At 41.6% G+C, this 20,324-nt stretch overlaps 1 protein-coding gene across 2 annotated transcripts in view; it reads left to right on the plus strand.

Annotated features, from left to right (window-relative positions):
- LGR5 (leucine rich repeat containing G protein-coupled receptor 5) overlaps positions 1–15,543 on the plus strand; it is a 136,107-nt gene extending 120,564 nt beyond the window's left edge. For both annotated transcript variants that reach the window (XM_004602671.2, XM_055118604.1), the window contains exons 12-18: positions 1,057–1,122; positions 2,379–2,450; positions 4,264–4,335; positions 5,750–5,875; positions 7,380–7,525; positions 9,941–10,024; positions 12,835–15,543. In XM_004602671.2, coding sequence (XP_004602728.1) covers positions 1,057–1,122; positions 2,379–2,450; positions 4,264–4,335; positions 5,750–5,875; positions 7,380–7,525; positions 9,941–10,024; positions 12,835–13,922 — 1,654 coding nt within the window. In that variant the 3' untranslated portion in view covers positions 13,923–15,543. The remainder of the gene's footprint in view (positions 1–1,056; positions 1,123–2,378; positions 2,451–4,263; positions 4,336–5,749; positions 5,876–7,379; positions 7,526–9,940; positions 10,025–12,834) is intronic.
- Positions 15,544–20,324: the final 4,781 nt, after the last annotated feature.

A 20,324-nucleotide genomic window follows, 5' to 3' on the forward strand; every position in this document is an offset into this window, starting at 1 on the left:
AGCCAAATTATGATGGACAACATGCTTCCACTTTATCTCATTCACTACTTTTCAAAAACACTCACATGTTGGTAGGGATAGATGTGGTAAGAGGTATGATTAGAGGTGTTCTGTCTTTGTTTATTTGGCTTGGTTTGCTTTGGTCCTTAACATCTCTAGTATATAAACTACAAATTTGCATTTGCTACCAGCTTCTGAAGAATTATTGATATGTAGCAAATGAACTATATTTTTATCTCAATTCCATTTATTCAATAAATGTAGAATTAAATGATCAACTATAAGAATAAAATAACTTAAAAGTCTCTTAGGCACTATAAATTTTTCAGTTGCATAGTGGTGATCTGGTTTTAAGAATTAGAATCAGGCATGAAAATGTGTTAGTTGATTAGCTGATAATTTTTAAAACATGACACAAGATTTTTTTTATATCTATGTTACTTTATCTACCAGATTTCTTCTCTAAGCTTTCTGCAAATTACCATGGCTTGTTTTAGATTAGTTATATTATACTCTAAATATGTCCAGATGTTTTTGTTACTCCAAAATTTGTTGAGTTTTGGCTGAAAACTTTCTTAGATTTCTTACCCTTCATAATGATTGCTTTCAAAGTTAGTGCTATATTCTAAACGGTTGAGCTTTTCTGGTTTTTGGGTTTTTTGGTTTTTTTTAAGTTGATTGGAAAAGAACCAACAATGATTCTCATAGCTGTAAGGACATAGCAGCTCTTAGAAACAGGGGCACAATTATTTAATTTAATTTGTATTTATTTCAGTAAGATAATAGCTAGAAAATTATAGATCATCACTAACAAAATATAAATAAAATCATCATAAATTACTTAAATTAATTAAGGACATCTAATAGTTACATTTCAGTAAATATTTCATTTTATTGCTTAATCCAATAATGTCTGGGATTACCTGCTGCATGCCAGGGTTAGGGAGCATTCAGACTTTTGAGACGATAGACCATCTTGAAAGGGAAAGAAGAGCATAGCATGTTTCCTTATGATTAATATGTAACAGACTTTCTGTATTATTCTTTGTTTTTCAGAGACCTATCTTACAACCTGCTAGAAGATTTACCCAGTTTTTCCATCTGCCAAAAGCTCCAGAAAATGTATGTCCATAAGGATCTTTAAGTTTCCTATGAAAAAAAACACAAGACCAAAACTCCATTTTGGGGAGTCACTGGTTTGCTTTTGATTCTCAGGAGACACTTTGCCTCATACACACTGGTGTGACTGCAGTGAATAGCTATAAAGTTGGGCAACATAGATAATATTATTTTACCTTATACCACACTTTAAGCAACTCATTTCTTACGCATTCAATTTTTTCCTCCCACCAAACTTGGGGTAATAATAAACTGGGTTAGTTTAAGCTTTGGAATTTTTTTATCCTGAGTATATAATGAGTAGTATTATTATTTATTAGGAGGAAGGCACTTGGGTTCATTTATAGGTTTGTTTCCAACAGTCATCCTTAGAGGAGGTCTGTTTGATATAACTGAGATGTCATTATGTGTGAAACATTTTAGCACTTCCTTTTTAACATTTACCTCCTCAAAATTTCACCTGTATTGTTATAAGGTCATAGTTGCTTTTGGTCAAAATGCTATTAATCATCTGTCCTTTCTCCCTGAAGCCTTTGGGTGATTAAGGGAGTAGGTAAAAATCAGTCTGTAACAGGAACTGGTTTGATTCTCCTAAAAACACTCAGAGAATATAAGAAAGGGTCCCCAGACAAAGCCATCAGAGCCATTCTCCAAGAGTCTGAATGGTGTTTGGGACAAGGTTTCAGATCCACCAGGCAAACAAACAGCTGCTGGGAAAGAGAGGTGTATACATGAGGGTGTTATCTTAAAACGAAACAAATTTGTTGAGTTTTTTTGGAGGGAGGGTGGGGAGCCACACCTGATGATGCTCAGGGCGTACTCGTGGCTCTGCACTCATGGATCACTCCTGGCGGGCTCAGGGGGAACTATAGGGGATGCAGGACATCAAACCTGGGTCAGCTGCATGCAAGGCAAATGCTCTGCCCACTGTTCTATGGCTCTAGCCCCAACAAAGCAATATTTTTTTGTTTTGATCACTTGATAGTCGGACTTCAGCTGTACCCTTGATTAGGAGTATGTAAGTTCTCTGAAGGGTTGGGAGGGAGGAGGTGTACTAGAAGTGACATGGGGACAGTGATGGAGGGTCTGGGGCACTTCGTTAGTGGTGAAGGTGCAGTAACTTTGCATATCAAAATCATAAACGTTAAGACTTAATTGTAACTACATTACCTAGACTACATTTTTATTTTTTGGTTCTCAAAAGTCTCTTTTTTTAAACTGGACATTCTGAAATCAGTCTTTGGACTCTATCGTTCCAGTGACCTCCGACATAATGACATCTCGGAAATTAAAGCTGAGACATTCCAACAGTTGTTTGGCCTCAGATCACTGTGAGTACTGCCTTCCTGTACCTTCCCAACACAGGGAAGTCTGCGGGGAGGGGTGAGGGGGAGGCTCCCCCAAATATTTTCTTAACACTATATATCATTTTGTGGGATTTTGTACAAGTGCTTGCTATGGAAACACCAAGCTTTTGCTCGTGATTCTGTCCTGGAATCAATTCCAAAGTTGTTCATCCATTTGCTGTCTGCCCGCTGCCAGTCAGTCAGCAGATGGTTCACTCAAAGAGGCCTAAAGGCCGGTGTGGCCCGGGAGCAGGCTGGGGTGTGGAGCAGAAACCCACAGCAAGACAAACACTGGCGCTGAAGGGACGCCGGGAGGAAATGGGATTTCCAAACTCCAGGACCAGCTGAGGCCCAGAGAGGGCAGGAACACAATTCCAGAACTGGGATAGTGAACCACATGTGCCCCACCCGGTCTCTCCTGGGGGGCTTTGCACTGGGAATCCAGCTGCTCGCCTCAGGGCCGGCCCTACGCAGCAAGCCAGGGGAAATGCCTCCTCCAGGATGCAGGCCAACGTGGAGCCAGGGAAGGATGGTTCTTTGAACAAGAAAGTTCTCCCACGTTTCCATAAAACCCTATTAAATTGAAACAAAGCCCCATGGCAGGACTTGACCTACACTGCTGGTATTACTCTCTCTGAAACTCACCTACGTATAACAGATGGCATGATTTGTGACACTCACTGGACACATGTTTTATGAACGGCTCAACAGAAGACAGTGTTGTCAGTCACCTGACTGCCATGTGTACTTCTCACAGTCTTTCCGTGTCATTCCCCTCGTTAGCTGCACTTTTCTTCTGTTCTGGGATCAATGAAAGGCTTAGAAGAATAAACCTGCCAGCTTCTTCCGCATAGGGGGCTCGGCAAATGAGAATGCCAAGAGTCTGTGAAAACCATTTCTCTAAGATAGTCAGAGGGCCCAAGGCCATAAATTAATGACTTGCCAGCACTACAGAAATGGAATTATATGATTACTTTCTATTTACTCAAATGTCTACACCTAAGTTACCCTTACTGAGCATTTTAAAATACTAGCTAGAAGTTCATTGCTCCTTTTTAAAACAAAGTGCAGATAGATATTCCAGCCAAATTATCTATATTTTGTAATATGCGTGCCAGCAACCGGTATTTATCCACAAATTACAGATTTTCTTTGTCATCAAAAAAGGTTCCTAAACATACATTAACTCCTCGGCTAAGATTTAAATGTCTATTATTCAGTGGGAATTGGGGATGGGGGGGAGGGAGAATATTTCTGTATTCCTCTTAGGGCCTGAAATACATGGGCACCGCGCACTAAGTCTTACTGAGTTTTATGACATATCTAGAGACTTCCTAGGGTTTAAAATTTACTTTCTTGTCTAGACAGAAGAAGACAAGGTCGCAGAAGTTCCTGTCTCTGTCCCTCCCTCCCCTCCCACCTCATCTCAGAACAACCCCAATAAACTTTTACAACTATGCTGAGGTTAACTTTTTAGCAAGAGTCAAGAAAAACTGATATCCACCTGAATAACTTTTCCTTAATTGGTTTAAACAAGGTTAACTAGAAATTTTCTCTTTAATCACTTTATACTCTGACTGTCTTTGTCTGAAGGGTGGTGACTTGCTAATTGTTCTTGCCCTAAATGGAAAGCAAATCTTGGTAGAAGATATATATGGAGAAAGAAAGAAGAATATATATATATATGTGTGTGTGTGTGTGTGTGTGTGTGTATATATATACATATGTATACAAATATATGTTAAACTCATATCTTTTTTTTCATTTAATTATTTTATTTACCTTTTTCTAAAAATAGGAATTTAGCTTGGAACAAAATTGCTAATATTCACCCTGATGCATTTTCTACTTTGCCATCTCTGAGAAAGCTGTGAGTATTTGATTACTTGTTTAATACATACTTTTAACAACTGGGAGCCATAGGTTTTATTTTTAAAACATATATATATATGCATTATATATATGTATATGTATATATATGTGTGTGTGTATATATATATATATATATATATATATATATGCATTGGTCCCCTCCCATTCTGGAGGGAAGCAGACACAGGTAGAGTTGGAACACTGTATGCATAAAACCCTGTCATTGAGAGCATTGTAAATCATGCCTCGAATAGAAAAATAAAACAAAAGTAAAAATACATTGGTTTTGCTGAAGAAGCCGAAAATACACTGTGCTCAACTCCCCTGACATTTTCAGCTCAAGAGTCCTGTTGGACCAGAGAAGATCCCCCTTCCCTGTCCGGCCCGACAAGGCCCTAGGTGGATCATTGAAGCTCTGTGTGACAGATCAATTATCTACCAGGATAATTCCATTTCCGCTGAGTGATCAGGTGGACTGGACTACAATGGCAATTTCATTCTAAAAGTTTTTGGGGCTCTGGAGAGATTGTACAGCAGGTTAGGTACTTGCCTTACATGCAGCCAGGCTGGATTTTATCCCCAGCACTATACAGAGTCTCAAGCCCTAGCTGGAGTGATCCCTGAGCATAGACCCAGGAGTCATCCCTGAGCACAACTTGGTGAAACCTGAAACAAAAAAAAATAAAATATAAGGCGTTTTGTCTTAGCATTTGCATCCTAATTGACAGAAAAGTTTTCTATTCCTCTTCTTTTATTTTCACCCCTTTCCACCTCTCTTTCTACTTCTCCCTCTTTCCACTTCTCTTTTATTTAATAGAGATAAGGGGCTGATCTGACAGATGTTAGAGAAAGAAGGAAGGGCATAGAGACACACACCTATATTCACCCCTAACAATCTAATCAGCATCACTCTTGGGTTTTTTTTGCTATGTTGTGTTTGTTTGTTTTATGGGTCTCAGCTGGGAGTACTCAGGTGCCACTCTTGGCTCTGCTCAGGGATTGATCGAAGAGGTACTTGAGGGACCGTGTGTTGCTGAGGATTGAACCAGGGTTGATTCTGTGCAAGTCAAGCACCTTAATTCCCCTACTACCTTCCCAGCCCAGCATCGCTTTTGAAATTAAGTATAATACCTTCCCGTGATTTTAGTTGTGCCCACCTAGGAAAATTAAGCTGAGTATTGCAGTATAAATCACCATTTAGATGCCACTGAAATGTTCCCCCAACTCTCCGCAGTTCTGATTAAATATTAAAAATTTTTCAGGAGCTAAAACCAAAATGGCAACTTTGACCAATAACAATAAGGATCCTGCTCAGTTTTTATTGAGCAGTGTAATCACCCTTTGGTTGCTTTTTCAACATAAACGTTTTATGCTAACAGACTAAAAGCCAATTGCTGTTTGATGTTTTGCAGGGACCTATCGTCCAACCGCCTGTCGTCCTTTCCTGTAACCGGGTTACATGGTTTAACTCACTTAAAATTAACAGGAAATCATGCCTTACAGAGCTTGATATCATCTGAAAACTTTCCAGAACTCAAGTGAGTTTGTCATTAAAACTAATAAGATACATTTGTGGTCATGTGAAATAACAGACGTGTTATAGTGGTTTTCAAAATTTATGAGGTCATAGGACCCTTTTGAATTGCATTTCATGCCCTCAAGTCCCCCCTCCCTTGGGCATTGTTAGGACAAGCCCTGAAGTGGGAGAATAGATCTTCCTGACCATATTTCCTTTCTTTTGCAAAGATGCCTCCCGGAATCAGAGGGTTCATGGAAAAAGTTTAAAAACCACTGATCCATGGGATCTAAACAAAGACATGTAATTAAATAACATTATAACATTATCATACTCCTGTTTACGTTTTCTAATTCATCTAGCTTGTGTGTATGTTCTGATAAAATGTACTGAATTAATATTTGCTCGAGGAAGTAATGCTCTTTAAAACCTGCTATGCTTATTATCAGTAAAGAATCCCTGAAAACTTCTCTCTATATAATTTTCTTTATATAACTATACATATATAAATATAAAACTACAGGCTGGCAAGCTACCCGTGGCATATTTCATATGCCAAAAACAGTAACAACAAGTCTCACAATGGAGATGTTACTTACTGGTGTCCGCTCGAGCAAATTGATGAGCAACAGAATGACAGTGACAGTGATACAGTGATACTTTTTTACATATTTTATATAACACTGAAAGAAATATTGAAATGAAGAAGGAAAAAACCTAAATGTACTTTCTAAACAATGTCCATGTTATTACCTTCAAGACTTTTTTTGTAGTGTGTTTGTGCTAGAAATACAGGGCTGGAGCGATAGCACAGCGGGTAGGGCATTTGCCTTGAATGCAACCAACCCGGGTTCAATTTCCAGCATCCCATATTGTCTCCTGAGCACCACCAGGAGTGATTCCTGAGTGCAGAGCCAGGAGTAACCCCTGAGCATTGACGGGTGTGATGCAAAAAAAAAAAAAAGAAAGAAATACAGTATGAACGCAAATTTACATCATGTTTCCTTCACTTGCATGTTGTTCATAAATATTTTTTACAGTTACTACAATTTTCTGAGCAATCATTTTTAACCTTTTTATTAAACTAATAAATTTTAAACACAAAGAATGTGATAAATAATCTAATATACCTAACACTAAACTTTAGCAATTGTGTTTCATACTAATAACTTTTAATTACTATTGTTACTATAATGAACGTCTTTGTTCACATAATTTATACTTTAGATTATTTAAGCTAAAATATAAAGAGATAATTAGTGAAATAAACTTTTTAGTGAATCTATCACAAGAAGAATATTATGTGGTGCGTCTACACCCAGCAGTGCTCGGGGTAATACCTAGCTTCGTGCTTGGGTGTCGCTACAGGCAGTGCTCAGAGCACCATGCAGTGACAAGGGATCAAACTCAGACTTCCACACGACCACTCCTGTGCTCAGTCCATTGAGATATCTCTTCAGCCCTGAATATTACACATGGTGATTTATATTTTTGTGTGTTCTTCATTTGCTCTTATTACTTTAAAGGGTTATCGAAATGCCTTATGCTTACCAGTGCTGTGCGTTTGGCGTATGTGAGAATATCTATAAAATTTCCAATCAGTGGAGCAAAGGCGACAATGGCAGTATGGATGACCTTCATAAGAAAGATGCTGGAGTGTTTCAAGTTCAAGGTAGGACCTACTATGTCATGATGACAAAATTGTATATGTAAGGTCATTAGAGGCCAGATCTCCAGATAAGCAAGTCCTGTGACTACCTAACCATGTTGGGAATTGTGAATCCACCCAACTTTTTAAAGCCTCAAAGACAAAGAGGAAGCTCCCTTGGGATTCATTCTAAAACTTTTCTTTTTTTCTTTCTTTTATTTAGATTTCCATCTCTCCATCCCCTTTTCCTTTGCTGCTATTGATGCTGCAACCCAAGGATCTCTGTTTTACTGTCTGTCTCTGTCTGTCTCTGTGTCTCTGTGTCTGTCTCTGTGTCTGTGTCTCTGTCTCTGGGTCTCTGTCTCTCTGTCTCTGTCTCTCTCTCTCTTTCTCTCTCTCTCTCTCTCTCTCTCTCACCCTGTATCTCTCTCTCATACACATCTATACACATGCTTGGCTGTGATGTTCACACATGCCTGGCTATGGTCCTTCCAGAGCTCACACACTTAACTGCTGTCAGGGAGACTAGACAGCAGTGCTACCAGAATCATGTTTAGCACATGCTTAGCAACAGATATCAAACTCATGGTCTTCTGCTTGCAAATCAGGCTCTTTTTTGCCAGTAAATCATCCCCTGGAACCCATTTTTTTGGTATGTGAATTCTTAAGCACTTATAATAGATCTCCCATAGCATATAGCAACCAGAGGAATCATTTTTCATATTGACATCAATACTCCCATAAAGTTCAAAAGGGATCTCATCCCTGTAGAGACTATTTTCAAACATGCATCTGGATTTTTTTTTCTTCAAAAGATAAAGTTTATTTCTATTCTTATGACCTTGGGGAGTAGAAAATAGAAGCATTTCAGATGCCTCTGTTTCAGCAGTAGATCTTAGGAATCCAACTCCTTACCCCACTAATTCTGAAACATTCTCTCCTCCTAACCCCCCAGAGGGGCATCTGTCAGGAAAGTGAAATGAGATCATGTCTGTAAAGCACTTGGCTTTCCTTGAAGACCTGACTTAAACACATAGCAATGCACCTCACACCACACCTGCGGTAATGAGACCTCCAGGCAGCACCCACCTTTCTTTCCTGCCAACTTTACAAGTTTGCACAGATCTGAACAGACCGGCTTGTCTTCCCTTGGACCTTAATGATTTGTTGATTCCAAGCAAGTATGATTTCATCTGTCTGCACATTTTCATAGCATCTCTTCCTGCACACATATCACTGATATTTTATTGCTTGACATCTTTTGTTTTAAGCCACAGTGCCTACTTTGTTCTTGTTTTTGTGGGTTTTCTTTTTCTCTCCTGCTTCACTGGCCCTAATTTCTACTATTTTTATTCACTTAAAAAAAAGAAAGGAAGGAAGAAAAAGGGAAGGAAATAAAGAAAGAGAGAAAGAGAGAAAAAAGAAGAAAGAAAGAAAGAAAGAAAGAAATAAAGAAAGAAAGAAAGAAAGAAAGAAAGAAAGAAAGAAAGAAAGAAAGAAAGAAAGAAAGAAAGAAAGAAAGAAAGAAAGAAAGAAAGAAAGAAAGAAAGAAAGAAAGAAAGAGAAAGAGAGAAAGATAGATCAGAGTTCCTTTCATGTCAGGCACTGTTCTAGACCGGGACATAACAGACAAGAGAAGCAAAGCCCTTCCTGGGGCTTATTTTGAAAGGCAGTGATTCTCAACCCTTGACCCCCTTACTGGAATCATATGGTAGCTTTTAAAAATACTGATCATGAGACCAGAAAAATGGCTCAGCTGGCCGAGCCATCATGTTTGGCATGCAGAGCCCCAAATCTGACCCCAATGCTATATGGGTCCTGCAAGTACAGAACTAGGAGTAGACCCTGAGCGCCAAATACTCTCTGCTGATGAGCAAGCTCCTCACCAGACCAATTATATCAGCATCTCTGGAAAGTTGTGTCGTAACACAAAAACTCCTGTTTCATGGAGAGAAATATTAAATGCCAGACAGCAGTGCACAGCAGAATTCCCCCAGGATGGACTGGAACTTGCTTATGTCTGACTCTCCCTTTCATGCTCAGATAACACCACCCAACACAGCTGAGCATTAGAAAACTGGCTCGGGGGGTTCTCACACTGAATAGAGGAGCTCACTGAGCCCTCGTTGAGCTCCATGCACTGTGGGACATTCTGAGATCCAGGGAGCAAGAACGACTAAAGCTTGGATGTTCTGAGCAGGGGTCTGGGATCACTTTCCCTTCTATGCTGCTGGGATGCTCTGTCGTGTAGTAGCACAAGCACATCCAAAGGCAACTTCATCATCAACCAGTTAGAAAGCCAGAGTCCAGGAAACAGGGGGATGCCTGACCAGCAGTTCCCTCTGCCACGCATCAGGGGCACTTCAGGGCTCTGCTCTCAGGGGCTTGGGCCCCTGGGAAAGAGAAACAGAACTAACTATCCCAGTCCTTCTCTTGCAGATGAGCGTGACCTGGAGGATTTTCTGCTTGACTTTGAGGAAGACTTGAAAGCACTGCACTCGGTGCAGTGCTCACCCTCGCCAGGTGAGAGTGGTGTCAGCAGGGCCAGAGAGATAGCCCTGTGGGGGGGGGGGGAGGGTAAGGCTTTTGCCTTGCATGTGGTCAACCTGAGTTCAATCCCTGATACTGCGTATAGTTTCCTGAGCACTACCAGAAATCATTCCAGAGCATCAGAGAGCCTCTGCAACAGAAACCCCACCCCCTCCCCACCACACGCCACCCACACACACATACTAACTTGGAGGCCATTGATCATATTCCAGCTATACAGCAACACAAAATCTGTGCATCTTTGGGGCTGTTCAGTGTCTATCTTCATGGGGAAACATAAATGTCACTAGTCATTCCATGGAGTAAACAAACTCATAAACAGGATGTTTGGGTATGGGACCAGAGCTGGCGCTCAGGTGGTAAAGTACATGCTTCTCATATACATGGCCTGGAACTCAATTCATGGCACCAAAATAAACATTAATGAATCGCAAATCAGAATATAGTGAGTTTTTTGCTTCCAATTTTAGGAAAACTAAAGACTCCAACATGTAGTTGGAAGAATAGGTAAATTTTCCCCTGGTGCCAGGGATCTAAGCCAGGGTCTCATATATGTCAGGTAGGTACTCTACCACTGAGCCTTGTCTCAGACCCCCCCATACTCTGATTGATTGATTGACAGATTGAGAAAGATGTTTATTGACAACAAAGGGACAGGTGGAAAAAAGTAACCATCTTGCCTATATAGTCACAGGAAGTGGTTTTTATAAGAAAAGAGAACAGAATAGCATATTTTAGGGAGAGTGGGCACCAGAGTGACCAATGAACAGCCACATGGGTTGGCCCCAGAAGGTGCCTTTCCATTGCCTCTTCTGCATCCATCTCTGAATGCTACAGAGATGGATCTGGCAGCCTGAAGCCAAGAGAGAGGACCCCACCTCTGTTCCCTCAGATTTGCTCACCTCAGAAAGAATTCAGAAGGGGAGTCTCAAAGACAGTTTAATTAGAGAGAAAAATAAAGGGCAACGGAGCGCTTGGGGAAAGAAAGTCCCTATTATTTCAAAATGACATTAGCAAGTTAGCCTGAACTCATACTCATCTTGTTTCGGGGAATCACTCATTCTTAAACATGATTTTTTAAGTATTTGCTAAATAGTTTTTGGTGAAAGTAAATGATAGTTTGTATAGATTTTTTAAAATCTATATATCCTGACTTCACTAATCATTTCCTCAAAATAGCATGAGTCAGTTTTTAAGGGGGTTGAGGGCGTGGAATGTAGAGAGAAAGCACAGGAGTTAAGACTTGGCATTTAGCTGACTCTGTTTCAATCCCCAGTATCATACATGGTCTCCTGCGCACCACAAGGAGTGACCCCTGAACAAAGAGCCAGCAGTAGCTCCTGAGCACCCCTGGGTATAGCCAATCCCTGCAAATCCTGGGAAAAGTTGATTTTTCATTTTCAACAACTAGATTTTCACTTGCTCCCATGCATCAAAATCTGATTTTTTGACTGGGAGGGTGAGGTTGGGCTTGGAAGCCACATAAAACAGTTCTCAGGGGCTACCCTCTGCACAGGAATTATGTCTGTCGGTTCTCAGGGAACATTATGTCATGCCCAGGATCAAACTGGAGTTGGCCACGTTCAATGAAAGTACCTTAATCCCTGTACTATCTCTGTTCCCCTGAATGCTAATTTAAACCTAAGAATGAACTCTCATCAGATTTATCCTCATGCAATTTATACTTATAACAATCTGGATTATTTCCTTTAGGATTCACTTACTCTGCTTTCCTGACTTTTTCAAAAACATTCTGAAAATATATCTATAATAAAAAAAACAGATAAGTTTGGGGGAATAGTATGAGGGTTAAGGCACTTGCCTTGAATGCAGCCAACCCCAGTTCAGTACCCAACAATGTCACCAAGTGTCACTGGATGTGGGCCCCCTCCCCAGGGAAAAAAATTAAGAAAGTAGAGCTCATGAGTTTCAGGTGGATATGCTAGAAGCCAAGGATGATTGACTGAGCCCTGAGCCAAGAGTAGCTCCTGAGCACCTCCAAATGTGACCCAAAAACAAAACAAAATTTTAATAAATGGCCCCAACATTTCTGTTGAAGGACCTTAAGCAAGTGATGTACGTGTCTCCAGTGCTGGGAAATGTACACTGGTGGAGGGATGGATGTCAGAATACTGTATGACTGAAATCCAATCATGAACAGCTTTGTAATCTCACAGTGATTCAATAAAAAGGTTAAAAAAGAAATAGAAATAGTGGTGTGGCTGGAGTGATGTACAGTAGATAGGGTGCTTGCCTTGCATGCAGACAACCAGGGTTCAATCCTCGGCATCCCATATGGTTCTTTGCACCCACCAGCAGTAATCCCTGAGCACAGAGCCAGGAGTAAGCCCTGAGTTCTGCCAGATGTGGCTCAAAATACAAAGGAAAAACAAAAGAAAGAAAGAAATAGTAACCAGGGACCAGAGAAATAACACAGTGAGTATGGTGCTTGCCTTGCACACAGCCTACCAATCTTCAGTCTGAGTCACCGGAAACACACCAGAAGTGATTCCTGAGCACAAAGGCAAGAGTAAGCCTTGAGTACCACCAGGTGTGGCCCAAACACCCAAAAAATGAAAGGGGGAGGGGGAGGGAGGAAGGGGGATGAGAGAGAGAGAGAGAGAGAGAGAGGAGAGACAGATACAGAGAGACGTGTGCACTGCATTACCACGGTTGCTCCTGGCTTCACTGTATTGGTGTCTTAATAGGAGAAACATGAAGGCAATTTAGCAAAAAACTGCCAACCCTAATTTGATGCCCGTTCTTCTTCCTCGGACCTCCAGGCCCCTTCAAACTCTGCGAATACCTGTTCGGCAGCTGGCTGATCCGCATCGGCGTGTGGACCATCGCGGTTCTGGCCCTGACGTGTAACGCGCTGGTGACCTGCACGGTGTTCCGGGCCCCGCTGTACCTCTCGTCCGTCAAGCTGCTCGTCGGGCTCATAGCGGCCGTGAACCTGCTCATGGGGGTCTCCAGTGCCGTGCTGGCCGGCGTGGACGCCTTCACCTTCGGCAGCTTCGCCCGGCACGGTGCCCGGTGGGAGCAGGGCGTGGGGTGCCAGCTGGTCGGGTTTCTGTCCATGTTCGCGTCGGAGTCCTCCGTGTTCCTGCTCACCCTGGCAGCCCTGGAGCGGGGGCTGTCGGTGAAAAGCGCCACCAAACTGGACCCGAAGGCCCCGCTGGCCGGCCTGAAGGCCGTGGTCGCGCTGTGCGCCGCGCTGGCGCTGCTCATCGCCGCCGTGCCCCTGCTGGGGGGCAGCGAGTACAGCGCCTCGCCCCTCTGCCTGCCGCTGCCCTTCGGGGAGCCCCGCGCCACCGGCTACATGGTGGCTCTGGTCCTGCTCAACTCCCTCTGCTTCCTGGTGATGACCGTCGCCTACACCAGGCTCTACTGCAACTTGGAGAAGGGCGACCTGGAGAACGCCTGGGACTGCTCCATGGTGAAGCACATCGCGCTGCTGCTCTTCACCAACTGCATCCTCTACTGCCCCGTGGCCTTCCTGTCTTTCTCCTCCCTGCTGAACCTCACGTTTATCAGCCCTGACGTCATTAAGTTCATCCTGCTGGTGATCGTCCCGCTGCCTGCGTGCCTCAACCCTCTTCTCTACATCCTCTTCAACCCCCATTTTAAGGAGGATCTGGGGAGCTGGGGCAAACAAAGCCACTTCTGGACAAGATCCAAACACTTGAGCCTGATGTCTCTTAATTCTGATGACGTGGAGAAGCAATCCTGTGACTCCACCCAAGCCTTGGTGACCTTCGCCAGCGCCGGCATCGCCTACGACCTGCCTTCCACTGCCGCCGCGCCCCCAGCTTACCCAATGACTGAGAGCTGTCACCTGTCCTCGGTGGCCTTTGTTCCGTGTCTCTAAGAAATAGGTAAAAGTTTTCAGAACCGTGAGAGTGAGGACAGCGAAAAGGGACTGATGGAAACTTGATGTTTTTGTTTGTTTGCTTAAAAAAAAAAAAATCTCACTAGGAAAAAGAGCTGAATCCCTATGATTACTGCAGAGTAAAGAGAAAATCTAGGGATGGAGAGATAGTACAGTGAGTAAGCCAACCCGGGTCCCATCCCCAGCACCATTTTTGGTCCCTCGAGTAACACCAGAAGTGATCCCTGAGCACAGAGCCAGGAGTAAGCCCTGAGCACTGCTGGGGTGCCCCCAAAATAGAAACAAAAGCAAAAATTCCCCAAATTTTCACTGATTCTCTGTAAATTCAGCAGTCTGATGATTCAGGTTGTGTGTTGAGGGCAAGAGGGCTTAGGATAGGCGGGTAACCCAAAGGAAGGGGGTTGAAACTCAAAACTGAAATGATGAGGGAAAATATTAAGGAACTTGACTTGAAGCGGTCCATATTTCTAAAGAAAGGTTGTGATCAGTAAGAATTCATCTGAAAGATCACACAGAGCTCTTTTCATCCTCTTTTGTCTCTGCTCAGGAAGAGTCCTCCCAGGTCCTCTGCTGGATGGACAATGTGAGACATTATTAACTCAGATGTGTCAGTTATTTTATTTACTGACATATTTACATTATTTTCAGAGATACCAGAGATATCAGTTCTAGATGGTTCACCCACAGTGGAATCAAACTAACAATTATTTTTAAAGGAAGATGAACTAAAAGTCTTACATGGCTACTAAAGCAATCATGTACAGGTGAGGTTTGCCTAGCTTAATTCATTTTTAACTGCTTGGTGCCCAGAGCTCGGAAGAGAAGTCCATTGCTGGCAATGGTAATACCGTGAAAAGTTGGTAAGCAACCTGGGATTTTTTTTCTGGGTGAGTGCACTTTCTTTTACAGGAGGTTGATTTAGAGAGATGTGCATCTTAAAATCATGACCAAATGCAGACGCAACATAAATGAAATCCACTGACGCCAATTCTCATAATTCCTCTAGTAACTCTAGCAAGCATGCCTGAAACCATTTTGGACTCAACAGAGACTTAGTGACATATTATCCAGTTTATTAAGCTTGGTTTTAGCTGTGTTATTTTAGATCAGCCTACCTGATGTCAAGAACATGACTTCTCTGCCTATTCCATATTTTATGCATGCATTAGGTATATTAAGAGGCAAAATTATTAAACACTATAGTGCGAAAAATGAATTCAGAGTGAAATCAAACTTCTATCGTCCTGCATTGGCTTCAATACAACTAAACCAAAAGATGATTAGGTAGATTTATTTTTATATAAGCATGTTTATTTTGATCAGATGTTTTAAGTTGAAATTGAAAAAATACATTTATGAGATGTTTTATAAGATGTGTAAATATAAAACTGTATTTATTACTACAGTGAGGGTCAATAACATTAAGGCCTGTAATAAACCGTGTACAGAGGCATTTTCTTCCCTATATATTGTTTCTCTGCCATTTTTCTCTAAATTCATTAAGTTGTGTAATATATGTAAATGTATAGTACTTGTAAATAAATTCCAAACTTCTTTTCTATTGGGTGCAAAGTAAAAGAAATTTGTAATAAAATGTGTCACTATAAAACAAAATATGTCAATGTCTTTATTGGATCCATAGGTAAATATAAAGTCCCCTAACTATTTTTCCTTTTTGATATGTTGGTATGTAATGTTAGCTATCTAAGTATCTGCACGTCAATGTTTTTGGTATTTTGAACTGAAAAAGTAAATATTTCATAAGAAGAAAAGTTGGGGACAAAAGGGAAGCTCCAGAGAGTTAGTACAGTGGTGAGAAGTTTTACAGGACAACTTGGGTTTGATCCCCATCATATATGGTCCCCAAAATCCTTCAGGAGTGATCCCTGAGCACAGAGCCAGAAGACAGCCTAAGAAGCACCAGGTGTGGCCCCAATAAAACAAAAAGCAAGCAAACAGAAGTTGGGTGTGTGTCGGGAGGAAACCACAGCTCACTTTATTACCAAAATCTAGTTAAGATATAGTACTTCTTGGGGCTGGAGCAATAGCACAGCGGGTAGGCGTTTGCCTTGCACGTGGCCAACCCGGGTTTGATTCCCAGCATCCCATATGGTCCCCTGAGCACCTCCAGGGGTGGTTCCTGAGTGCAGAGCCAGGAGTAACCCCTGTGCATCGCCAGGTGTGACCCAAAATGCAAAAAAAAAGAAAAAAGAAATAATACTTCTCACACAGAGCACTGCTCCATTATGTGTCTGATCTGCTTCCCACATTGGAATTATATTCACAAGTAATAAAGAAAGGTATAAAAGAGTGTTCAGAGGGGCCTGAGCGATAGCACAGCGGGTAGGGCGTTTGCTTTGCACGCGGCCGACCCGGGTTCGATCCTCGGCATCCCATATGGTCCCCCAAGCACTGCCAGGAGTAATTCCTGAGTGCAAAACCAGAAGTAACCCCTGAGCATTGCTGGGTGTGACCCAAAAAGCAAATAAATAAATAAATAAATAAATAAAAGAGTGTTCAGAGAATAAATAAAAAACAAAACAAAAAAGTTAATTGAAATAACAGGTGAGTCTAGAATAAGTGGTAAACAAATTTATTTTCAAAATTAGGATTATTCATTTGGGGCCAGAGCAACAATGCAGGGGATAAGTCACTGCTTTGCATGGAGTTAACCCAATATGATGCCAGCACTGACCCTTGAGCATCACCAGGAGTGATCCCTGAGTACTTCCAGGTGTAAACCAGCCCCCTCCAAAGAAAAAAAAAGGTGAGGGGTCACTCATTCAGTAAATATTGTATGCCTGCTGTTCTGTGCTTGGGATAAAAAAAAATCAAGGTGTGGGATTTATATCCCAACAGAGGGAAAGAAACCAATAGCAAACATAATAAGGAAATATCTGATAGCACCAATAACTAAGAAAATGACACTGAACAGCATACAAGGAGAAACTGGCATGTAAATTTACCACTCAAGAAAGATCTTTCTGGGAAGATACCTTCTAAACTAAGATCTTGGGGGCTGGAGTCATAGTACGGTGGGGAGAGTGTTTGCTTTGCACAAGGCTGACCCAGGTTCGATCCCTGGCATCCCATATGGTCACCCAAGCACCACCAGGAGTAACCCCTGAGCATTGGCAGGTGTGACCCAAAAAAGCCAAAAAGAAAAAAAATGTAAATGAAGATCTTATTGTCAAAAACAAGCTACCTTAGCATTCAATTACATTAAGAAAACTGATCACTTTTATTTCCTCTGCTGGTAAGTCACCTACAATAAGTTGAATGACTTTTTAATATAAAAGTATTAGATATCTGCTATTGCCACCAAAAAAGTTTATTTTGGTGAAAATCACACTAAAGTATGAACATTTTCGATTTAATTTTGATCAAAAATTGAAAAGCAAAGTAGCAAAAGGAAATTAGTAATACCCCATTTATTTGGAATTGGGTCTAACATCAAAAAATATATAACAATGTTTTATTATTTTCTGGTTCCCATTAGCCAACCAGAAAATAAGTACCTAGATGAATAGTTTTTTTTGTAAGCCCATACATACTTGTCAGCATCTGGGAATTTTAAGCAGAACTATGCAAATGAGGGTATCTTCTGGGTTGGGGAAAGCTGCGGCACATGCTTAGCAAGTGGGACCCCAGAGGTCAGCCTAGAATCATGTGGCACCCCAAGCACCACGGAGTACTAAACCCAAGAGGAACCCTGCTAGGTATGGCGTACAATAAGAGAGAGTACTTTTTTTTTTTTTTTTTGCTTTTTTTGGGTCACACCCAGCAATGCACAGGGGTAACTCCTGGATCATGCACTCAGGAATTACTCCTGGCGTTGCTTGGGGGACCACATGGGATGCTGGGAATCGAACCTGGCTTGGACACATGCAAGAAAAACACCCTACCCACTGTGCTATCGCTCCAGCCCCAAGAGAGTACTTTCTTCTAATTCACTAATCGGACAATTCTCTCTCAGGTCAAGAAGTCCTAAAACACAATTAGCTTCTGTAGCTTTTCTTCACAAGTGAGCTTTAGGAGCTCAATAACCACACACACACACACACACACACACACACACACAGACACACACACACACACATGCACACATATATACACACGCACATATATATATTCTCCCTATATATTCTCATATATATTCTCCTTATGAGCATTTCTAAAGATACGGAACTCAGATTCTATCTCAAGCTACTCATCTTAATTACAGGATGATAAAGCTTAGAAACTGGGACAAAATGCATATGAAAAACTAGAGAAACATTGTGGAATGTAGGGGCTGGAGCCATAGCACAGCAGGTAGGGCATTTGCCTTGCACGTGGTCGACCTGGGTTTGATTCCTAGCATCCCCTGAGCACCACCAGGAGTGATTCCTGAGTGCAGAACCAGGAGTAACCCTGTGCATCGCCAGGTGTGACCCAAAAAGAAAAAAAAAAAACATTGTGGAATGTAGTTTGAATGACACTAGGCTTAAATAAAAAATTTCTCTTCTATTGGCCTAGCAATAATGATGCCGAGTTGAAGTCCCCATTTCAAAGGTCTGTCAGGCTGATCCTCCTTGCTAAGGTTATCAGCTGTGCCAGGAGGCTCTGGAGACCCCACCAAGGCCCCACGTTCCTAGAAGTAACCTAGATACCCCTGCCTTATCAATTTGGCCCAGCAAGACATACATCCTAAGCCTTTGTCACCAAAACTCCTAGAATTGGCCACAATATTTTCTTGCACAAATAGGCTAGAATTATTTTAGTATCTTTATGAGGTTGGCTAAGAACATTTCACAGTTGATCCAAATGTATGTATTTCTTATGCTTCTTCTGTGATTGACTTAGAGTATTTTACATGCAATTTACTTTTTCCCCCAAATTGGATACATGTTTCCTGCTCACCCCCTCCCAGGACTAACAAATCTATAGAAGCAGAAGTTTCCCTCCTAGAGCCTCCCAGATAAAGAGCCTCCCCTCGGATGCTAAATGGGCCTCTCACTTCTGAAGCCTCCGCCCTGTGAGTGCACTTTCTTGCAATAAACTGACTTTTCTCTGCTTAAACCATCTCACTCCTGACAAATTCTTTTTTGAGTTTTTGTTTTGTTCTTGATTAAATTTTATTTCGTCACCATGGATTACAAAGTTATTCATGATTGGGTTTGGGGTACGCAATGTTCCAACTTCAATCCCTTCCCCAGTGTCCACTTCCCTCCACCAGTCCGCCCGTTGTGACAGGCACTTTTTTTTTTAAATTTCTGGCACTGTGGCTTACAGTACTGCTGCTGATAGTAATACTGCTTCATGCATTACACTTTGTCCCCTATCAGCACCCCTCCCCCTCCACCATGGCGGTAGCAGTCTCTTCCCTGTCCTATCCCTCACCCATCTCCACTCCCAGACCCAGGGTGACCTGAGCTTGAGCACTTCCTCTGTACATTTCAATTACTACATTTTAAGTGGGATGCTAAGGTTAATTGGAATAAAAATGTTTATGTGTTTTACTGGAACAAATGGCAGTTGAAATAAAACATTTGAAGTATTTGAGTACTTGAAATCTGGCAACTGTTCTCTTAAGTACCAGTTCATGGCAGATCAAATAGTAAAACAGATAAGGCCATTTCCTAGAAGACATCAAATGTATTTGAATGTATTCAAATCATAGTTCTACTACTACATGACATGACTTTTATCAAGGTAGCACTGTAGCGTTGTCATAGCACCGTTGTCCTGTTGTTCATTGATTTGCTCTAGCAGGCACCAGTAACATCTCTATTGTGAGACTTGTTACTGTTTTTGGCATATCGAATACACCACGGGTAGCTTGCCAAGTTTGCCTTGCATGCGACCAACTAAAGTTCAATCCCTAGCATCCCATAGGGCCCCTGAACACTGCCAAGAGTAATTCCTGAGGGCAAAACCAGGAGCACCCCCTGAGCATCGAAGGGTTTGACCCCCCAAAAGCTGAACAAATAAATAAATATAATATGGTCATCATTTTCTTCCCTTTTCTGACAACGCAGTGGCATGACCAAGCCAGGACTTGTCATCTTACAGATGAAGGAAGAGATCAGAACTATGGTCCTAAGGTCAAAATTGAGGAGCTGCGATGGAAACTTGGGTTTTATTTAATTACACTTGAAAGGCAGCCATCAACTGAGCTGATTTATGTTTTTAAGAACAAGAACCTTCTGGGGGGCAATTCTAGGAAAGGGTCAAGTTATCCTAAGTAAAATTCATCCATCAGATTTCTTGGATGCCAAAGGAAGTACATTTATATTGATTGCGACACTAAATCCAAATAACAGCTAGCTTCTTAATGCATCTTGTTTTGTTTTTACTTAATAAAGTTTTTGTTTTTCAAAATGTATAGTTAGGATCTGC

Source organism: Sorex araneus, chromosome 10 (assembly GCF_027595985.1).
Source record: "Sorex araneus isolate mSorAra2 chromosome 10, mSorAra2.pri, whole genome shotgun sequence".
NCBI classification, from domain to species: domain Eukaryota; kingdom Metazoa; phylum Chordata; class Mammalia; order Eulipotyphla; family Soricidae; genus Sorex; species Sorex araneus.